Here is a 22,932-nt window from a genome sequence, read left to right as displayed (position 1 = left end):
CTCTCGTTTCCCTCTATGTAATCTAAAGTTCTTCTATTCTTCTCTCACTTCCCCCACCCCCATTATATATCATCATCCACTTACTTTCTAGAAACTGTGTGAGTTTTATGCTGAAGTTACTATCTTAATCCTTTGTGGTTTTCTTTCTTTTTTTTTTTAAGTATTTTCTCTCTTATTTTACAACTCACCTTCCCAACCTTGAATTTCAAAAAAAAATTTCTCTGTGTATGTGTGTGTGTGTGTGTGTGTGTGTGTGTGTGTGTTCATACATGTGTGTATAATTGATCCTGTTTCTTTTCCTTTTCCTTTGGTTTTGATTGGAAGCTTCTTCAAATATAGCAACAGGGGAGGTGTGTGGTTGTCCATTTACTTTTCTAAATGTTGCATTCCAAGTCTGTATGCCTAAGAGAGACCAGTTGCCTGATCAGTTCATTGTACACTATTCATGGAAAGATCTGGACTTCTTAGTAGGAGGTCTTCAGATGACAGTGTTCTTGTTCTTCCAGAGGTGCTGAGTCCTGGCAGATGATATCCTCAGAGGAGGGTGGAAGAAGGAGATGGATGGTCACACAGACCAATTAACATATTTTTTGCTTGGCAACCCTCTTTTTACTTCAATACATAAGACTTTTCTCTGCTGAAATTTTTATCTTCAGTTTAAGGCCTTTCAGATTTTGTTTCATTTGGCCTGCTGGTGTGTATAGGGAATAAGGTGAGAGATGTCAGAGGAGATCTATGGGTCATCTGCTTTTTATACAAACATTCAAACAACCTATTTTCAGCTGTTAGACTCATCTTCACAGATTTTACAACCTGTGCTTAGCCTTTTATGAGTTGCTTTGGTAAATCTTGCCTATCACTCAAAGTTGTAGCTGTATGTGGGGATTGGCATGCCTTCATCTGCATCTTCTGAAAACAGGTACTCTCTCATCCACTTATGCCTGCTCACATATTTCTTTCACCCTTGTTTTAAATATTTTGTTCCTTAACTGACACTTTAGTGTCTTTGGAGAGAAAAGAGGAGTCTATGAATATTTTACTGCGTGTCCTGCTCTTGTTGTCAAGTTAATGTTCATGACTTCAGATATGACTGTGAGCGTCCTTGCCCTGAGGAAATTGTGATTTTGCTGGGGCACAAGTTTGAATTGCTGGTTACGATGGGTGGGGGCCAATCAAACAACATAGTGTAGATAGGAACCTCATCATGGCTGGCAACTTGTTAGTAGTGTGCTGGTAGAAGTTTATAATCCTGGGCTGGGGTTGTGACTCAGTGGTAGAGTGCTTGCTTAGCATGTGTGAGGCACTGGGTTTGATCCTCAGCACCACATAAAAATAATAAAAAATAAGAGCATTGTGTCCATCTAAAAAAATTAAAATAAGTTGAAAATCCTTATCATATAACTGTTAGTGAAATCACAACTTTAATAGAAAGCAAACTTGAAAAGAAGGTCATGTGCTGATTGATGAGCTAGTGGTGAAAAGGAATAAAGTGTGAAGCCATTTTTATCTTAAAATGATCAAAATTTTCCCTGAATTTAAAAATGTGTTATGGACAGTAGTCCTTTGAATCCATGGCATGTATAAACCCTGTATGTGCTTGCTATTAAAACAAGCAAAAATAATTAGCAAAACTCTTTCACTATGTGTTTCAGCCATTGGGAATTTCTAGTCCAGTGAAGGTGAAGAGATAGAATGCTTATACATATAGAGATGACATGGTTGAATGGAAATGTAATTAGACAGAAAGCAGAAAGTAGGAGCCTCTGTAAACGTAAGGACAACAGGGAGTGAAGAGACTAGGTTGACCACTTCACACTGCTCATTGAAGGATGAAAGTGGGGCTTCTGTGTGACATTTGTGAGTTAATTCCTGAGGACACTGAATTGTCCAGGGTATAATTTAGGTAAGAGTCATTTTTTATTTAGACGTATTATGCTGTAAGAATAAATCTGCCTTAGAGGTACTAAATGCTTTCTTGATTTTAGATGCTGTATTATCTAATTGCATAGATATTTGTGGGGGTTTTTTTCCCCCTAACTTTGCTCTTAAAATCTAATACCCGCAAATTCCTATTGGTTAAAGATGTCATTAGAGAAAAGGAAAAATACCCATCAGTGGCCCAGAATCAGCTTGCTAATTCCACTAAAAAATACACAAAACACAATCACAGTATGTGTCAGGCACTGATTAATTATTAATGACTGAATCTGAGTAGGTTTGTGTTTTCCTACACACATACAGGTAGTTCATCCTTTGCTATGGCATTTTATGTTTCTCTGTATTTCTTGAGAGACAATAGATGTCTTGAGTGAGGTGTTTATCTAATTGCATTTTCTGTAGTTTGACAGGGCTTTTATCATTCTTTCTGATTGATAATTCAAATGCTTCCTCCTTTATTGCCAGCTTTTACCATATTTGCTTTTGAAAATTGAATATATTCATAGAGTAATGGACACTCAATGGATAAAAAACTTTATTATAGCATCTATGTAAACTTAAATCTGTTTGTCATGTTTAATCCTAACATGTCTAATTTAGAAGGTGTTTTGGAACTCGGTGAAAACAATTTATAATTTATTTTCCTATTGTTTTCCAATAGGAAACAAGTGTGAAGGTTAGTTATATTTCCAACACTTGCTGGTTGATGGTGACACAGGAGCAAAGTAAAATAAAGAAAAATAAAAACACCTCTAGAATCCCAGGGCAGCCCTCTTCCCGCAAAGATCCCTTTTATACAATATGAGTCTCTCCATGCATGTATGATTCATTCATTCATTCAACAAAACTTTATAGAATGTTCAAGAGTGAAAAGTCTAGCACTGGTCCATTGCAAAACTCCAGGGGGTGCCTTTCAATTACAATCTCTGTTCAGCATTCAGTGTGCACAGACAACAATCTAGTTCAAGTCTCTGACAATATTCTAAGAAGTTCATGACTTTCACCAAAAAATGGACCATGAGGATTCACAATGGAAAGATTTCTGCCTTCAGATCTCCAATTTGCTAAGATTATTGTCCAATATTTTACTGTAGAGTATAAGCCAATCTGTCATCTGTCTTCATAGTGCCCATTTCTACATTATTTTCCTTAGTCCATCAGGGTTCATCTATGCCATCTGATGACTGGAACTAAACCCTATCAACTTAACATACTGAAAATTGAAGTTCAGAATTCTCTTTGTAGGAGTATAACTTACATGAAGATTTTAGCAGTCATTTCTCTTCATGATACGCCAGATATGGTTTCTCAGAAAAGATGGCTGAACATGTCATTTGCTTTGATCCTTAAGATAATTACCCGTGAACCGTTTTCTTCCTAATTCCCTACACTGTTACACAAGGATTAATATATTTTCTGAGAGAAACCTTAAAATACAAGCTCCTTATTCTGCAGCAGCTGTCACATAAACAGAAATTAAAGATGTGCAAGCCTTAATAATTTGTTTCTTCTTGTTCTGCCTGGTTTATGTTCATTCCTTGGAGACGTGCCGTCACCAGTAGTGTTTTAAGTGACTTATGGTAACTTGACTCTTCCTTCCTTGTTCTGTAAGACAAAAAATACTATTTCTTTGCTCTTCAAAGCAGTATTTTGCATTTTCCATTTTTTTCCTTTACAGTAGTCCTCGGGAAGGGCATTTACTTGTTTCATTTTTTAATTAATTATGGCTGGGCATAACCAGCCAGAGTATTCCCAGTTATTTATATAACCTGGGGTTATTATTTTAAGATTCTGTCTACAGAGCTTTCATTATCCTTAATTGTCTGTTTGGAATTCTCCAAAATTTTAAAACATAAACATTCATCTTATTTTCCGGGTACTTACGATAATGGTAAACTTCAATTTTCTAGCATAATTATATTATGTTCTTTACTCAGACCTCTAATTTTGAATACTTGATTTCATTTTATCTTATTCCTTGCTACCATTTCTGTTGCCTACAGAGAAAATAAAGTTGTCGTCTTAGTGTCCTCTTTTCTTTAATCTGACCTGGCTGGCCCAAGAAAGACACATTGTTCTAATCGGGGCAGCAACAGAGCATAAGGAAGGGATCACAGGCTCAGGAGTCAGGAGGTACAGTTTCTGGTTCTGGGACTGAAGTGAAGACATGTAAGCAAGTGGTGCCATTTCCTAACATGTAAAAACCAAAACATTGTTTGAGTCATTCTCTAAGGACCTGTGTCTCTTCAGTTTGGCATTGGAGTAAATCATACTGCTGAACCAGAGGTTTCCATGGAGACCAGTGGGTCCTCTGGGAGTGTCTTATACATGGAATTAGGGTTGAGATATGATAAAATTAATGACTTGGTTTTTTAGCATTTAATTTCATGTGGTAATATTAGGTCTCAACCAACTACCTTTCTCTGCTGCTGTCTCCTGTGTGCACTCCTCACACTAATTCATGAAATCCATCCTGTCATTCATTTTAAAGGTATTCATTGAATATTTTCTACCAGGCACTCTCAGGTCCTAGGGCAACAAAGATGAGAACATCAAGGTCAGAGGGAGAGACAGTGTGGTGAGTGATGATGACACAAGTATGCAGAGGGCATGGTGGTGGCTCCTGGGTGAAGGTGAGGATTTTTTTTACCTTGGAGATGGTTAAGGAGAAGTGGGTGTCAAAGGAGCCTTCACCGGTGGGTTACCCAGCCTGACTTGAGAAAGACAGTGCTAGAGTTGAAGGACACATGGTTGGTGCCATGGATGAGAAGGTATCATTAAAAGGCAAAAGAGCTGATGTTTGTGGATAGAGGTATAAAGTTTGGAGAGCAGCTAGAGAAAAAAGGAAGGAAAAGAGAGAGAGAGAGTGGCTAGAGATCAAAATGGAGGAATGTTTACAAAGCTTAAGATATGACAACTTGACTGAACATATACAGTAAAGGAAAGGCAAGGATTTCAGATGCTTCCTGGGTTTCTGGCTTAGGTGATAGGACCAGAAAGCAAAATATAGCTTTGCCATTTGATTAAAAAAAAAAATAACTAATAAAATACACACACATCCACATACTACTTAAAGTGTATGTGCTAAAATTATCATTGAACTAGGAACATTTATTTATTCTAGTTGGTACTTTAGATGCTTGGGTCTCTTGATCTTCCTTGTTAGTCTCCCTGTAGTTGTAGACTCTGGTGAGGGGACTCCAGTCACCTGCCTGGGGCTCCCCCAAGTCAGCAGCAGGACCCCCTGGGACTCACCTTTTCTGAACTACATTAATCTGCTCTACTTCCTTCTTTGCTTTTGTTTAATTTTTCTGCTGATATACTTAATTTGTAAATGCATCTTCTTAGAGAAAAAATTCTGTTAAATAGAAAAATAATCCTGTTTCCCCTTATGTAAAAGTATATTTTTTAAAAAATCAAATGTCTTCTAAGAGGGGCTTTTACTCACAGCCTAGGGTTTTGTTTTCATGCCTTGAAAACTAAGTACTCCACAGAAGTATTTGACCAAGATATATTGTGCCTATCGGTGCCTAATGAAGCACTAACCACAGTAAATGATGAGTGACAGTTTAATCAATTCAGTTCCTTCAATAGTCACCAAGGGCATGGTGCAATGTAATTTTTTAATCTTTCACTGTTCAAATACAGTGAATGCCAGAATTAAAAGATCTCATCTGTTATATGTAATAAACTTTCTTATAGATTATAGCAAAACAAAAAGTTGTTTTTTAATTTTGTTCTTTTAGAAGTTGATTTCCTAGGGAACAAAAACTCTTTGGTGGATTTTTACAAATATATACCTTCTTTGAGAGAAAAGAGAGATAAATATATGATTATCTTGATCACTTTCATTGCTTAATGGTATATTGCAGTGAACCATGGCCAAATAAAATTATCTAGTAGGCTTTCTGAGTTGTTATTGCATTCTTGTGCACTAAATGCAGATTCTCATTTGGTCTAATTTATTTTACTGATCTTCTATTTCTTTGTTGTTCCTTTTGTTAGAGCCTGAATACAAGTTCAGAGAATTAATCTGAGTTACCAAACTCCTTTCAAAACAAAATTGCCTAAATTCCATTAGATTCTTTCTCTTCAATATCTGATTTTGAGAAAGCAGTATTAATATCACTTGGAAGCTTGTTAGAAATGCAGGATCTCAGACTTCAAACCATACCTAGTAAATCAGAATCCGGAATCCACGTGACTAGCATACACATTAAACAGGGAGAAACACCGTTTCAGATGCTTTCTTTGGTTGGACTCGTAAACTTTGAGGAAATTTTTTGTGCTAGCCTCATGTTGAAGGGGAACAAGGCAAAAGAACCACTTATGCTGCATTCTGGTCTGTTCATCTGCTTATCTCCTGTCAGGAGCAGCTTGACAATGTCTTTATCTACAGCCCTCTTTCTAAATGTTTTGACAATGCAGATGCTTCTTAATGGCTCTAAGCAGCTCTCTGAACTTGAGCAGAGCCTCCTGGAGCTTACAGTTAGGAGGTCTGTACTAGAAGGGACAGGCATCCCCCTGCTGTGAGAGCAGAGGGTGGGTGGGTCGCTGTTCCCTGTACCCACAGGGAATGCACAGGCTGTGCTGTGTTCATCCCTCCTGGGCTTTGTAGGTAGAAACTGCCACTCGGGATTGAAACCATCACTGTTTACAGCCCTCTGTCCTAAGGAATATTAAACATTTGCCAAAAAATAGATGAAAGTAGAAACTAAAAATCTATTTAGGGTTTGTGATTTTAATTGCACCATATTTAAAAATATTAAAGTCTTTCTGCAATGCTTTCCAAGATTGAACCAAACATTTGCTCTGAGGATTTGTAAAGAACACCGTTTTATTTTTGGATATTTTTTTGGCTAAGACCAAGATTAGATTTATGTTAATTAGAGAAACAATAATACCTAGGCCCTATTTTATACATTTTCGTGAGGGATAATCATATATTGGGTTAATTACTCTCTTGTATATAACAATATTGTCTTTGTCAGAAAATTGACTGGTACATGATACATAAAATATTATGTACCAAAGGCAGATATTCTGAGCATGAATGCTGGTGAATATCATTAATCCCTATTTTAGTTGAAAGATAACATATCAACAGAACTTTAATAAACAGTTATTCCAGACTGCTGGTGACTTTAGTGATCTGAGCCTGTTAGTATTGCCATATCACCATATTCCATTCACTGGTTTAGGCAACATCTTTAAAGTAAAAGACCAAGTCCTCATTCTAAGATGATGGTGGCTAATCCATTTACAGGTCAGCAAATAAATTACAGTTGTGGAAAGTATAATGGGGATCGTGGAATCAGGGAAGCTAACCCACTCTGAGAGATCAAGAAGATTTCCAAAGATGCAACCTTGAACTTGCCTGTTCCCTCCTCTGATGGAGAAAAGTTCTTATTCCATGAATTCCTTTTTTTTTCCTTCTCTCTGCATTCCATACAAAACACCCCCCGCCTTTTGCCCCAGATATAATAATTGATAGATTTTTCATCTTGGATTTCTTTGCCATAGAGTGTATATCAGTTTTCAAGTACCTTCATATTAAATCTTTGCGTTTGCTGCACAGTTTAAGGTTGAACCTCAACTGACATTTTGTGTTCTGAGCTGGCAGCTTTAGATTGCTCACGTTACTTCCAAGAAAAAGATCATTGAAAGACATACTGGTTTTTGCTGTTGTTGTTGTTGTTGTTGTTTGTTTTCTACACATAAGGAGAAAACTAGAAACACTGTAGCTTTCTACTTATAATGACAAATTCCCTATATAGTCCCTGTCCGGAAAATACTGTCCTTCATTTTTCCTTCCTTTATAAAATAAACTTTCAATTTTAGACTGGTGTTCAATTTGTGGAAATGTTTCAAAGATATTAGAAATAAAACTAACCACGTTATGCTATGGTTAACATCTTACATAACCGCAACATATTTGTCACAATGAGGATATATTATTGTTAACTGACTTTAATTTTAATTTTAACTTTGTTTTCAGTACTGGAGATTGAACCCAGGGGCATTCTACCACTCCCCAACTGTTTTTATTTTATTTAGAGACAGATTCTTGCTGGGTTGCCTAGACTGTCCTTAAACTTGCCTGCCTCCCAAATCCTGGAATTACAGGTGTGGGCCACCATACCTGGCCTTACTTTTTTACATTTTACCTCAGCTTCTGGAGTAGCTGAGATTACAGACATGTGCTACCACACCCAGCTTCTGAATAAATTAGTTTTGATTTGGCTGTTTTTTCTCTAACTTCTTTTTCTGCTTTAGGGTTCCTTCCAGGATACCAATGTACGTTTAGTTGTCATGGGTTGGTAACCTCCTCTATGTGGTAATAGTCTCTCAGACTTCCCTTATTTTTGATAGTGTTGACATTTTGGGGAGTACTGATCAGGTATTTTGTATTTTATAAAGTGTCCCTCAGTTTGGATTTGTCTGGTGTGTGGGAGGAGAAGATAACAGAGGTGAAGTGACATTCTCATCCCATCATACCAAGGTACATAATATCAACATGACTCAGCACTGGTGATGCTAATTTTGTTCACATGATATATATACTCTGTGGCAAAGAACTCCAAGATGAAAAATTTATCAATTATTATATCTGGGGCAAAAGGGGGGTGTTTTTGTATGGAATGCAGAGAGAAGGAAAAAAAAAGAGGAATTCATGGAATTCATGTTTGACAGTTTTCTCCATTGAAAAGTTGCTGTCCACCCCTCATTCCCATCTCCATACTGTACTCCTTGGAAATGATTCACTCTGCTCAGCTCACACTGAGTAGTCAGGGAGGAGGAATGATTGCATTGCTTTTTATTCATGCATTTGACAAATGTTTTTGAACCCTTACTGTGTGCCTAGCACTGAGCTGTGAACTGGAGGGAAGATAATGACCAGACCCTTGTCCCTGAGCTTATGAATCTTCCATTTAGAGGAAACATACCCCCTAAAATAAACAAAGACAATTTAAAATTTTTTATGGTAGAGGGAACAAATAAGGCAAGGCAGGTGAGATGTGGGGCTGGGCAACAAAGTGAAAACAGCCTTACATATGGTGGCTAGTAAAGACATTTTAAATTTGAGCTATCCCTGAATAACAAAAGCAATTTTCCATGCACAGAGTAGGCAGAAGAAACAGCAACTGTGCAGAGACCCTGAAGGGGGAAAGAGTGTGGCATGTTTAAGGAACAGACAGGAACAATGTGGCTGGAGCAGAGGAAATCTCATGAATAGAGATGCCATGGGAATTTGCAAAGCAAGGTCGGCGACACAGCATGTGGGGCCTTCACTGACCCTGCTGTGGTTTGCATATGTTTCCCCAAAGGTTCATGTGTTAGAAGCTTGGTCCCCAAGTGGTGGCATTGAGAGGTGGTGGGAACTTTATGAGACTGGGCTCCAGGGGAGGTCCTAGAACAGTGAATGCATGCCCTTGGAAGGGATTGAGTTCTTTCTTGTGGACCCTGGTTAATTGTTGCAAGAGGATTGTTATAAAGGACTGGCCAACCCAGCCTCTCTGGCATCCTGTTTTGAGATGTGATTTCTTTCTCCCACATACTCTAACCATTTATACCCACCAGGACATGATGGTATATAACTAAGCTGTAAGAATTACACATAATAGATGGGTGGGGTGTGCACCCCTGTAATCCCAGCTGCTTTGGAGGCTGAGGCAGGAGGATCACAAGTTCAATGCTAGCCTCAGCAATTTAGAAGGTCCTAAGCAACTTAGGGAGACCCTGTCTCATAATAAAAAATAAAAAGGGCAGGGATGTGGCTCAGTGGTTAAGTGCCCCTGGGTTCTAATCCTGGTATCAAACAACAAACAAAAGAGAATTACACCTAAATGACATACAAAAAATTATAATACAAAGAAAATAAAGTAGATTTATAAAGCATATCAGCATGTTAATATGGCAGAATGGCAGGGGCCCTCACCAGAACCTATACCATGCTGTTTGGAGTTTCCATCTCCCAAACTATGAGCTAACTCACGCTCTTTCCTTTATAATGTTAGCCTGCCCCAGATATATTACAAGATTGGTGTGAATTCATTGAAGACTATTCAACTAAAATTGCAGAACAAAAAGTGTCAGAATGGTTTGTCAATTAATAATGAAAATTATCTTTTCCCTATTTTAAGTTGTCATATTTGTTAGCTTTTAAAAAATTGTGATTTCCTTTGATTTATCTCATTCTGTATTTACTTTGGTGTCCAATATTTATTCATAATTTTTCTTTGCTTTTCATTTCAAAAACTCCCTGATTATTTGACATTCAGGCCCAAAAGAATATTTGTCTCTACTTGTACTGACAAAGAATTATCAATTTTGCTTAGAATCTCATTTTGAATTGCAATGAAAAAAAGTCATTCATATACCTGTGACATAGGTTACATTTGGAAATTTTGAGTTCAAAAGAATTGAAAGATATTGAGCGTGTGTGGGTGTTTTATGTATTACTGTAAACTAATTCTAAAAAAAAAAAAAGTTTGAACATACTGAATTCTATGGCATTTTAACTATAAGATTTTGTGACTAGTTCTTATTCCTGAAAATTTTTGAGTGAATGGTAATTACATAGATATTCAAATTATAAAAAGAAATCACAAATTAGACATTTCCTGATACAAAATTATTTATGATAAGTATTGTACTTAATGGATGAACTCATTCTTGGTAAACCATTCAGTGAAGTGAGCTTGATTTTTCTAGAGAAAGGAAGCACAGAGGCAATGGAGGGTAGGAAAGGGAGGTAGAAGGGAAGCAGGCAGTGGTACCTTCATTATTAAATTGAAGGAATTTTATTACCATTTGGCAAAAAGGCATCTCCAGTAAGAAAGATTCTGCCATATTAATATGCTGATATGCTTTATAAATCTACTTTATTTTCTTTGTATTATAATTTTTTGTATGTCATTTAGGTGTAATTCTCTTTTGTTTGTTGTTTGATAACAGGATTAGAACCCAGGGGCGCTTAACCACTGAGCCACATCCCTGCCTTTTTTATTTTTATTATGAGACAGGGTCTCCCTAAGTTGCTTAAGACCTTCCTAAGTTGCTGAGGCTAGCATGAAACTTGTGACCCTCCTACCTCAGCCTCTAAAGCAGCTGGGATTACAGGGGTGCACACCCCACCCAGCTATTATGTGTAATTCTTACAGTTTTGTTATGTACTATCAAGCTTCGTTGAAAATGATCTCAGAGGAAGCATCCATTAGAAATGAAGTCCAATTGCCTTAGCTAGCCAAGCATATAGGAGCCCATAGAGAAACAGTATCAATTCCATGCCAGCTGAATAGGATTGCATCATAATTGATCTTTCAGTCATTCCAAGCATCCTGCTTTGGAGAAGATATAAACTAGTAGCAAGTAGTGGTAAAAGGAATTCTGCTGGCAGTCCTAACACTGTGGTAGTTACCCTCATAGGGTGCACAGTGCACAGTGAGGTGGCTGTGGCCTCTGCAGAGGGGTCTTTACATTCAGAGCTGCAGCTTGTCGTGGGAAAGATGAGGATCAAAAGGAGGACAACAGAAAGCATACTGGGAACATAATGAAAGGAAGGTACAGGTGTTTAAGATCCAAGATTTTATGTAAACTTAAATAGGAAAACAATGGAAATATATGACACTAGTCTTAGAAAAGAGTTCTTCGTAGACAAATTTGGAAAACCCCGATACTAGAATTTTAAATGGTCTTCATTGGACGTCTGAAACCCCAGTATTTTTAGACATGTTATTGCATTTTATTACACTTATAAAATAATTCTCTCCATACCTATGCCGTCTCTCAAATGAAAACAAATTGTGTTAAAATCCATCTCTTTAGAACAATGATTTGAAATTAATGTTATTATTTAAATAAAATGATTTTTATGATATGAAGTTGGACTTGTTTTAGTCATTTTGGCACTGTGTATGTTTAAATAGAAATTAGGGTATAATAGGAAAAGCATTTCTGCAAATGTATAATACTTCAATTTAAAACATTATTTATATACAACTATGATAACTGGAGAGGCTGTAGAGATCTCTGGTCCTTTACCCTGTAGGGTTCTGAAATAAGTTAATGACACAAGGATTTGCTTGCCCTGGGTTGAATATGAGTGCAGTGATTAACAAATGCTCCAATGTGTTCATGACTTTTTAAGGAATAGTTGCAGGAAACAAACCCATTCAAGATACAGTCATTAGCAAATATGGATAACTGCTAGGATGCAGAGTGATGAAGAAAGAAACACTGGGTATTCTGAACATCCAGTCCTCCAGAAGGCAGGAACCAGATCAGTTTAGTGGACTTCACGTGCAGGAATGTATGACTGTTTATGCTAGTTCTCTGCCGTTAAAGTGACTTATCCCATCGACATACACTAGTTTCTTATCATCCTGCTACAAATGACTTGCTTTCCAAAATCCCAGCAAAAGTATCTGACTGGCTCTCTGCCCAACCTATAGATTGATTATTCCTTTTGGCTCAGGTGCAGGCTGCTGTAGCCTGGAAGGCTAGGTTCTCTGATATGCTAGACTGCCTTGCTAGATAGGAACTTTGAGCATGGCAGGTCAAGGAAGGAGAGAAGGTCAGATGTGGTAGATGGCTAATATATTAAGTAAGGGCTTATCCAATAAGCTCATAAAGAGAGCTATTTGTCTACTTGAAAGTTGATGGAAGACTTCATGGAGGAGATGGCATTATAGAGATTTAGTCTGATTTAGATGTCAAGATCAAATAGATAAGGAAAGAGGGTATTCTAGGTAGTGGAGCAATTTGGGCTAAATTCTTTTGGTTTATGCTTGGCACTAGGGCTCAGCAATCTTCAGTGTAGTTACCGTGAAACATCCAAGCAATTTCAGTACCTAAGTAGAATTTCTCAGGTTTGTGGCCAGAGCATTTGTGGTTTTCAAAAGTACCCCAGGTGATGCTGATGCAAAAAGAATTAAGAACCACTGGATTAGCTGGGCTCAGTGTCGCTTGCCTGTAATCCCACCGGCTGGGGAGGCTGAAGCAGGAGGATTGCAAATTCAAGGCCAGCCTCAGCAAAAGCAAGACACTAAACAACTCAGTTAGACCCTGTCTCTAAATAAAATACAAAATAGGACTGGGGATGTGAAGATGTGACTCAGTGGTCAAGTGTCCCTGAGTTCAGTCCCCCTGCAAAATAACCACTGGACAGCTGTAGGCTGCAGGACATTAGGGGTTTGTGAAATACTGTTGGGAAAGGATGTTAGAACAGAACTGTGCACCTTTTGTATATCAGCCCAGGACTTTCTCAACAATACTGTCTAAGTGAGAGGAAGTCATAGAGGCTGCTATTCTATTGGTTTCCACTGATTTCACTGCCAGTGTAGTTGTATTTGTGTAGAATCCTTTGGGGGGTTTTAGACAGAGGTGAAGGAGAGTCCTGATCTGGATTCATGCACAGCTCTTGATTCTTATTCACAGTATTATTTACTTATTGTTTCCTCTGGGGAGTAGATATTCTAATTTCAGATTCAGTTTTCTAAGTAGAATGTGTTGAAACTTTTATAATGATTCTTTCTTCTCTCTTCAGGGGAGTTGGCTGCATCTTTGTTGAGATGATCCAAGGAGTTGCTGCTTTTCCAGGAATGAAAGACATTCAGGATCAACTTGAACGTATATTCCTGGTAAGTTCTTTGCAGAGTGTTTCTGAGAAAAACTAGTTTCAAATTAATCATTTAGTGACAGATCCTAGAGTGATCAATGGAAAATTATTTTAAAACAAATCAATCTGTTGTCACATTTAGTTCTCACATATTTTTGGACCTTTGAAAAGCAGGAAATTAGTTAAAATTGTGTTTTTTAAGCTATTGTAAAAGAATAGTATGCAAAATAGAGTAAGGTATACAAGGCAGTACAGAGTAAGGAGTTAAAAATGCACACCGAGACAGAACAATTTCAAATGATTTACACAGAAGCCCAGCTTAACCCCTGCCACCCTCTAGCTCTTGACTTTGGTAACTTTCTTCCATAACACAGAACATGGAAAATGGGTGCAAGGAGGATAGGAACCTTGCAGTGGAGACACAGGCAGATAGTACCTTGGCCAGGTCTTCAGAACTGGCATCATCAGTGATAAGCCATGGCAGCGTGTACCCTTGAGGTGATGTGTTGAGAATGGCACTTTACTTCTGTGGTATTCCTCCCCAAAGCTGTAACCCCAGTCTCTGTATGAAAAACACATCAAAACCAAACTGTGGCATATTCTATAAGATACTGAGCCAGTACTCCTCAAAACTGTCCATGTCATCAAAATCGAGGAAGGTCTAAGAAACGTCACCACCCAGAGGAGGCTTAGGGCACTTGACAACTCAGTGTAATATGGTCTCCTGGACAGAATCCTGGACTAGAAAAAACACATTAGGGGAAAAAAAAATAGTGAAATCAAAATAGAGTATGGTTTTTAATTAATAGCAACATACCAGTGTGGTTCCTCAGTTGTGACAAATGTACAATATAATGTTAGACTTTAACAAGAAGGGAAGCTGAGTGAGGAGCACACATGAACTCTCTGTACTGTATTTTTCAACTTTTCTATACATCTGAAACTATTCTAAAAGTTTATTCAGATTTTTAAAAATCTGTGAAAAATAATGTGTTCTAGAGCCAGATTACCTGGGTTTAGCACCCTCTTCTGTCACTTTTTAGGTATGTGACCTTGGGCAATGGACTTATTAGCTCTCTGAGCCCTATTTTTCTCATGGATGCATTGAGAGGTAATAGTAGCACCTACCTCAAAGGTTGCTTTGAGAAATCATTGACTTGCTGTAGAGTATTTTTAGAACAATGCCTGGCATAGTAAATACACTGTTAAGTATATATTACTATTTTTAGTACCTCATTTTTATGCCAGGTAATTTTATTCAGTAGGCTTTTATGTTAGGAAATAGTTCTGTAAACCTAATATTTAAGTATGGAATCAGAACTAGACAAATTAAGGTTTTTGTTGAAAGAATTTAAACTAAATACATTATAATAGCTAACATTACCATACTTTTCACTCCTTTGGTAAACTCCCCTATGAAACTCCCCTATGAAATCACTGAAGAAAATTTATTATGGCCTATGTGAAGAGATATATTTATTGGGTAACCTTTCATTTCAGTTTTGCAAGTACCATAACAAAGTGGAGCTTTCATAGCGTGTGTGAGAACCACAGTAGGCTGTAGTGATAGTAGTGATATGAACTGAGACTTCATCGCTAATGTGTTCACCTTGACTCCAACAATAAAATTATAAGAAAAGGGACTAGAAACTAGGAAATTAAAGCACATGATTTCTTCCTGCAGTATCCTGTATCCCAGTAAGTCCCTGCACACTAACAGCAGGTGGCCGGTGGGAAAGTCCCTAAAAAAGACGCCCTCATCAAAGTGTAGCTATTGATTTTCTTTCTCCCAGGAGCTGTCTTCATCTGCTTCCTTTCAATTTTATTATGTTTGATATTTATGAGTTCCCACCCACAAATGTTAGATTTCTTATGACTCAAAGAAATGTGTTTTTATAATGGAAAATTCCCACAATATTCAAAAGTATAAAAGGTGAAAAATCACCCTTTGTCCTACTACCCAGAGAAAACCACACTTGGTATTTTGATACATAGTTTCTATACATTAAAAAATTAAATTGTATTTTGTACGCCACTTATAACTTGCTATTTTCACTTACTACCTAATGAACACTTTTCATTAAAAATAAATTCAGAAACCTATCATCATTCCTGATGAGAGGGAAGTGTTCTTCATTGTATGGAGGAAACATTGTATGGAGGAGAGCAGCCTAATATCAATATCAAAAGCTTGTTATTCTTTTTTTTTTTTTTTTTGCCTCTTGACTTTTTTTTTATTGTAAACAAATGGGATACATGTTGTTTCTCTGTTTGTACATGGTGTAAAGGCATACCATTTGTGTAATCAGAAATTTACATAGGGTAATGTTGTTTGATTCATTCTGTTATTTTTTCCCTCCCCCCCACCCCTCCCACCCCTCCTTTCCCTCTATACAGTCCTTCCTTCATTCTTGCCCCCCTCCCTAACCCTAGCCCTAACCCTAACACTAACCCCTCCCACCCACCATTATGTGTCATCATCCGCTTATCAGCGAGATCATTCCTCCTTTGGTTTTTTGAGATTGGCTTATCTCACTTAGCATAATATTCTCCAATTTCATCCATTTGCCTGCAAATGCCATAATTTTATCATTCTTTATGGCTGAGTAATATTCCATTGTATATATATACCACAGTTTCTTTATCCATTCATCAGTTGAAGGACATCTAGGTTAGTTCCACAATCTGGCTATTGTGAATTGAGCAGCTATGAACATTGATGTGGCTGTATCTCTGTAGTATGCTGATTTTAAGTCCTTTGGGTATAGGCCAAGGAGTGGGATAGCTGGGTCAAATGGTGGTTCCATTCCAAGCTTTCTGAGGAATCTCCATACTGCTTTCCCGAGTGGCTGCACTAATTTGCAACCCCACCAGCAATGTATGAGTGTACCTTTTCCCCCACATCCTCGCCAACACCTGTTGTTGATTGTGTTCTTGATAATCACCATTCTAATTGGGGTGAGATGGAATCTTAGGGTAGTTTTGATTTGCATTTCTCTTATTACTAGAGATGTTGAACTTTTTTTCATATATCTGTTGATTGTTTGTAGATCTTCTTCAGTGAAATGTCTGTTTATTTCCTTAGCCCATTTGTTGATTGGATTATTTGTATTCTTGGTGTAGAGTTTTTTGAGTTCTTTATATATTCTGGAGATTAGTGCTCTATCTGAAGTATGAGTGGCAAAGATTTTCTCCCACTCTGTAGGCTCTCCACATTACTGATAGTTTCCTTTGCTAAGAGAAAGCTCTTTAGTTTGAATCTATCCCAGTTGTTGATTCTTGCTTCAAAAGCTTGTTATTCTAATAACAGAAATAAATATTGCATACTTGTCCTACTAAATATAATGATTAGAAGTGAAAGTTTGTAATTCAATAAAATTTAATTTTCGTAAATTTATTGACTGTTCTTAACATCTACCCCTTTATCTAAACATGTGAAAATCATTTTCCCAAGAACATCTCTTGTTTTTTCTTTGTCAGATCATATTGAGCCTATCAATCGTATTAGGAGCAAATAGATTTGAACTTTCCCTACTATGAAGAAATCATTAATATTTTATGTTCCCTTGTACAAATGTATAGTTTTTTTAAGCATATTTTCTTTTCTCCACTCATGCTTTTATTTTCATTTCAGTTATTTTAAATAAAATTTTTACAGGTATTTTCTTAAAAATATAATAAACTTTTCCTTATATTTTGTCATGGAAACAATAGGAGATATATTTTAATGAGATATATTTTGAAGCATCCAGAATTTATACTAAAGCCTATCTTCAACTATTTAGTTTTTATATTTATTTAAAGTTCAAGTACATTAATAGCAATACCACTGAATTATATTCTGAGAATAATTCCTTAATTTTACATTTCACTTAGCTTTTTACTCTTCAGTTAGCTATCAAAAAATAATTATGTAACTATCAAATTGCTGATGATTTTTTTATGCTAAAATAATTAATTTTCCCATATTTAAAATCAGAAAACTTCAAAAGGAATCATATAGTAAGAAGTATCTCTACTTATACATTCTTTAAATATGAATTTAAGATGAAAATAGAGGGTTACATGAATAAATTATGAAAGCAAAATATGAGTTTCATGACCACATAATTTGTTGACATAGTTCACTTGATCAAAGTTTTGATTTGAAATACATATAAAATCTAAGCAATTTCCAAAGGGTGGTAACTTGTTGAATTGCTTCTTATATGGGGAGTTTGCTACTATTTCTTAATTTTATGGCAATAGTTTCCTAATTTTATGAATATTCAGAGACCTTTGAGCTATGCTTTTAACAAGCTAGAGAAATAAATTATTGTAAACTTCCCATGGGATTACTGATACACTAAAATATTGTTTGCTCTTAGCAGAGAGACCTTAAATGCAGACAAAAATCTTGATTGTTGATACCAATAACACTTTCATTTACTGTAGCTATTTTACATGTATAATGCTTTTTAAAAATAAAATGCCTTTTGATAATTAGAAACTAGATCAGTTATATAAGATTGCTGCTTTTAGAATTAAATGATGTTACATTTCACACTGAAGAATTAGACAAAACAATCAAAATAAGAGAAATCTTGGGCTGGGGATATAGCTCAGTTGGTAGAGTGCTTGCCTTGTAAGCACAAGGCCCTGGGTTCAATCCCCAGCATCGCAAAAAAAAGAAAAAAAGAAAAAGAAAAAAAAATAAGAGAAATCTTAAAAACTTCTTTTGATTTTAAATGTATGTTATCTTAAACATTTTCTCTGCTGATTTGTTTACACTTGCAAATGTTAGCTATGTATTACACAAGTAAACTTTCTCAGGATTTGTGTGATCATTGGAAGAGAAAATTTTACATACCCATTAGGGTTGAATCACTGGGAAAAAATGCTTTTCCTGAGTGACCTTTTATATCAGGTCTGAAGAGGAATGACTATTAAATCGAGATTATATTCTCTTTAATTGGCTTCTGATATAAACTGCCAGAGACTCTCTTCTAAAGTGGCAGTGGTATATCTGACTTCTGGTACAGTATTGCCAAGGAGATAATCAACTCTGAAAAGTCATGAAATGTGGGATTATTTGGTTTGTTTGTGTTTTAATACAGGGATTAAGTTTATTCATTTGCCTGTGAGCTGAATATAGATAGGTGATTAATAACTTGGAAGCACCAAATTAATAGCTTGTTACCCAACATGGCCAGTATAATTAGCTCCCACACACTGAGTCTTTATAAAAAATGTGGAAGGCAACAAAGATCAGTTAATAAAAGCCTTTTTGCTTCTTTCCCCCTCCTTTGGAGGAAAGGAGCATTTCACATGTTTAACAAATCCACTGAATACATTTTCCAAACTTAATAAGTGTATGCATAGATACAAGGTGAACTGGTTTTGCTAACATCCGAGATTTCATCATTAAATCATTTTCTTTGAAACTGTGATGCTCATATGCAAGAAAGGAAGGCAGGCAATAGAATTTTGACAAATTACATTCAAGATATTTTGAGTTGCCCAGTGAATTAGACACCTATTTCTTTCTCTAACCAGCAGCTCTCCTTTTTGGTGGGAAAGAATGATTTATTTTCATTTTTTTCAGCATAACCCATTTTAAAATGTGGCATGATATATTGTGTTCACCTCCATTAGTTGCGAAATATAAGCAGCAAATGCATTCCTTCAGGTGAGTATATATTCAGAGTGACAAAATCGAAACTAATAAAGAGAATTTGTATTCTAATCACATTGTTCCAAATTGAAAAGGTCTACTGGGTGGGATCCTGAGAATATGTGTCTCTCTCACTTCAAAACAGCTGAACAAATGGCAGAGAGTGCTTGCACAGCTGTCTGAAAACTTTGGCAGATGCTTCTGGGCTTGTGTGGCTCATGGCCCAAAGTACAGCAGTCATGGCAGAGGGGTGGCATGATTCTGTTTTTCAGAGCTGTTCTCTTTTTCCCCTGCCTTTGAATGTGGATAACCCTGATAGTCTCACTTTTCCCTGCTGATCAGGTCTCCTGGCTCACAGTGGAATTTCACCTGCCAGATCTTAACCTATTTTGTCATTATTTGATTGGTGCAGTTGTCAAAATATTCCTCTTATCAATATAGATAGATAGATAGATATGTACATATATCATATATCTCTATCTCTATCTCTCTATACACACACATGAAAATCAGGGTGTGTTTTCACAAGTGTATATGTTTGTGTGTGTGTGTGTGTGTGTGTGTGTGTGTGTGTTGTGTGTGTGAAAAGAATCACTGGCAACTTGAAAACCTACTACTCAGCCTGGCTTCAAGTCTGTTCCTTCTCGACACCTCTGTGTTTTGCACTGAACTAACTAGACAGAAATACCCTGCAGAGTTTCTGTCCTTGTTCCCTAGTATGGGTTTGTTTTCAGGGTCTTAAAAGTGGAACCATGATCCTAAGATTTCATAGCAGGCTAGAGGAGCCTTACAGAACATCATTAAAGCTGTCATTACCTCCTTTGGGAATTATTATCATCCAAGCAGAAGGAGCAGCCACATTGTTAAGGTGCAATATTAGTATCACAGATTTGTACCATCACTACAATTGTTGGATTTGCGTTAGGTCAGTTTACTGTGCTACTTCAACACTCTCTGCAGCACTAGGTACAATGGGATGTAAAGGCATTGTATGCCACAGTGTCAGCAATGGAGAAGATTATCATGACAGTCCAGGCAGAGGAGCACGGCATGCTTTAGAAATGGAGTCATGATTAATTGCTAAGCACTTATGAGCAAATGGTAATAATAGTGGGTCTTATATTAGTAAAAATACTGATTATAGAGGTAAATATTGGATTCTAATCCTAGGTTCTTTGTTACAAATCACCTTTTCTAATAGAATGATAGTTTCTGCTTCTGCAAAGGGTGGATTTGAACTAAATGATTTCAATATTGTCTTGCAGTTCAAACCTTTTTAAATTATAAAAATGCATGATATTATAGGATTATGCCTAAGGCCTATGAGAGTTTAAAGAAGAAATTGCATATAAAATTTTTGTCAAGCACTAAAGAAAGTATAAGATTGGAAGAGTTGATAATTAAGAGAGAAAGGGGACTTCCAGTTTAGGAGTAGAATGGAGATAACTGGAATCTGGCCTGCAAGAATGAAGGTTGAAGTGTGATATTCAAAATTGAACTTTGATAAGTAGAGAAATTTTTTAATCTCAATTATCTGGAAAGTAGTAAGGAAATGGCATGATTTTTGCTTTATGTAACAGCTCTATTGAGAAACAGTTCATACAATTCACTCATTAAAATACACAATTCAGTACATTCATAGAGTTGTACAGTCATCATTACAGTCAATTCTAGAAAATTTTATCTCCTGAAAAAGTAATGCCATAATTATTAGCAGTCAACTACTATTTCCTTCCACCCTTCTAGCCCTAGGCAACCACTAATATACTTTCTGACTGCAGATTTGCCTCGTCTGCCCCTTCAACATAAATGGAATCATACAATATCAGGTCCTTTGTTACTGGTTTTTTTCACGTGGCACAATGTTTTCAAGATTGACTTATGCTGTATTACAGTGCTACATGCATACCCATGTTTACAGCAGCACAGTTCACAATAGCCAAACTATGGAACCAGCCAAGGTGTCAGTCAGTGGAAAAATGGATAAAGAATATGTGGACTGTATGCACAATGGAATTTTATTCAACCACAAAGAAAAATGAAATTATGTAATGTGCTGGAAAATGGATGGAACTTGAGAATGTTATGTTCAGCAAAATAAACCTAACTCAAAAGGTCAAGGGTTCTGTGTTTTCTGTCATGCATGGAAGTTACAGAGAAAAAGAGAAAAATAAAGATGGGGGAATCACATGAAAATTGAAGGAGGATCAATAGTGGACAGGAAAGGAACTAGAGGGAGGAACAAAGGAAGGATAAGGGGAATACGGTGGAATGATATAGGCCAAACTATTTTATTATGTTGTGTGCATATACAAATAAGCAACAATTCATCTTGAACATTGTACCATTAAAAATATGGAGAAAAGGTTCATCTATGTTGTATCATGTACTTAATTTTATTGACAAATAATATTACATTGCATGGATTCACCATGTTTCATCTGTTTACCAATGTTGACAATCAGGTTGTTTTCACTTTTTGGTTATTATAAATAATGCTGCTATGAACATTTGTATACAAGTTTTTGTGTGCACATTTTTATTTCTCTTGGGTTTGTGTGCACCTAAGGGTGGAATTGCTAGGCTAAGGAGACCATTTAATTTTTTAAATGAGAATGTAATAACATCCAAATGACATTTTAACAAAATTAAAACAATCAATAAAATGATGAACTCAACCAAATAAAGATTGAAAGAGAACCAAGAAATACGTGCTGGAGTAAATAATATTGAAAATATTAAGGAACAATTTTAAGTCAGTTTCAGATGAAGAAAATGGGAGCAATAGGTTGTAGTACCTCCCATCCTGGTCCAAAAACCTCTTAATGTTGTATGTGTAATATTGTATGCTTCCTTCACAACTTACCAATAGTCTCAGTCATTTTCATGATGACAAATACTTTTCAGAATATTAAGTTTAGAGAAGTAAATAAAAAAATTAAAGATAGTCTAAGAGTAAGTAAAAATCACCTCCCAGAGATAACCAGTGTTTAAACATTTTTGTATATTGTCTTTTTTTGTAGTTTTTCACAGTGGAGTTCATAATAAATTTATGATTTTTTATTCCTATTCTCTTCATTTTAAAATTATTTAATTTTATTTTTTATTTCTTGAAGCTAGTGAATCAAAAATAAAGGGGGTGGGATACTAGGGATTCTGCTGTACCACTAGTCTCCAGCCCTTTCTCTTTAATTTAAGCAGGGAGCAATTTTAAGTAATTAATATACACTTGGAAATATTATTTTAATGATACTATAAAATTTTATAAATGTACCCAAATGTACTAACACATTCCCCAACTACTAGATAATTTGCTTAGGTTTTTTATGCTGTAAGTAATGCATATCTTGAACTTACTCAGGTACTCATTTATTCAGCAAGGTTATTAGGCATCCATTCTGTGCCAGTCACTGTGTCTAGAGGTGGTAGCACAAAGCACACCTTAAGAATATGAGTAAATGAGCTACATTTGTAAAGCTTCCAGAAAATCAGATCACAAGAACGTTGTTCCCAAACCATTATGTTTTAGTTAATGTAAATGAGGAAGAGAAAGGAGTCAAGGATGACTTAAAAATTTCAAGTTTGGGAAAGTAGGCAATTAGTGAGGTCATTTAAAATAATGGGCACACTGAAAAGGAGAACCAGTGAAAGGAAATGAGGAGGAGAACTCAAGGTAATGGCGTTTGTGTCATTGCAGGTGATCCCCAGTAGGGATGTCCAG

The 22,932-nt window shown here is 36.3% G+C and overlaps 1 protein-coding gene across 4 annotated transcripts in view; it reads left to right on the top strand.

The window, feature by feature from the left end:
* Cdk14 (cyclin dependent kinase 14) overlaps nt 1-22,932 on the top strand; it is a 549,244-nt gene that overhangs the window by 343,454 nt on the left and 182,858 nt on the right. For all 4 annotated transcript variants that reach the window (XR_007109786.1, XM_047560804.1, XM_047560806.1 and 1 more), the window contains one exon: nt 13,487-13,580. Coding sequence is in view for 3 of the 4 variants with exons in the window: in XM_047560804.1 (XP_047416760.1) it covers nt 13,487-13,580 (94 nt within the window). In the remaining variant the exon portion in view is untranslated. The remainder of the gene's footprint in view (nt 1-13,486; nt 13,581-22,932) is intronic.

This window comes from Sciurus carolinensis, chromosome 8 (assembly GCF_902686445.1).
Source record: "Sciurus carolinensis chromosome 8, mSciCar1.2, whole genome shotgun sequence".
NCBI lineage: Eukaryota > Metazoa > Chordata > Mammalia > Rodentia > Sciuridae > Sciurus > Sciurus carolinensis.
This window is presented reverse-complemented; position numbering and strand designations above follow the sequence as displayed.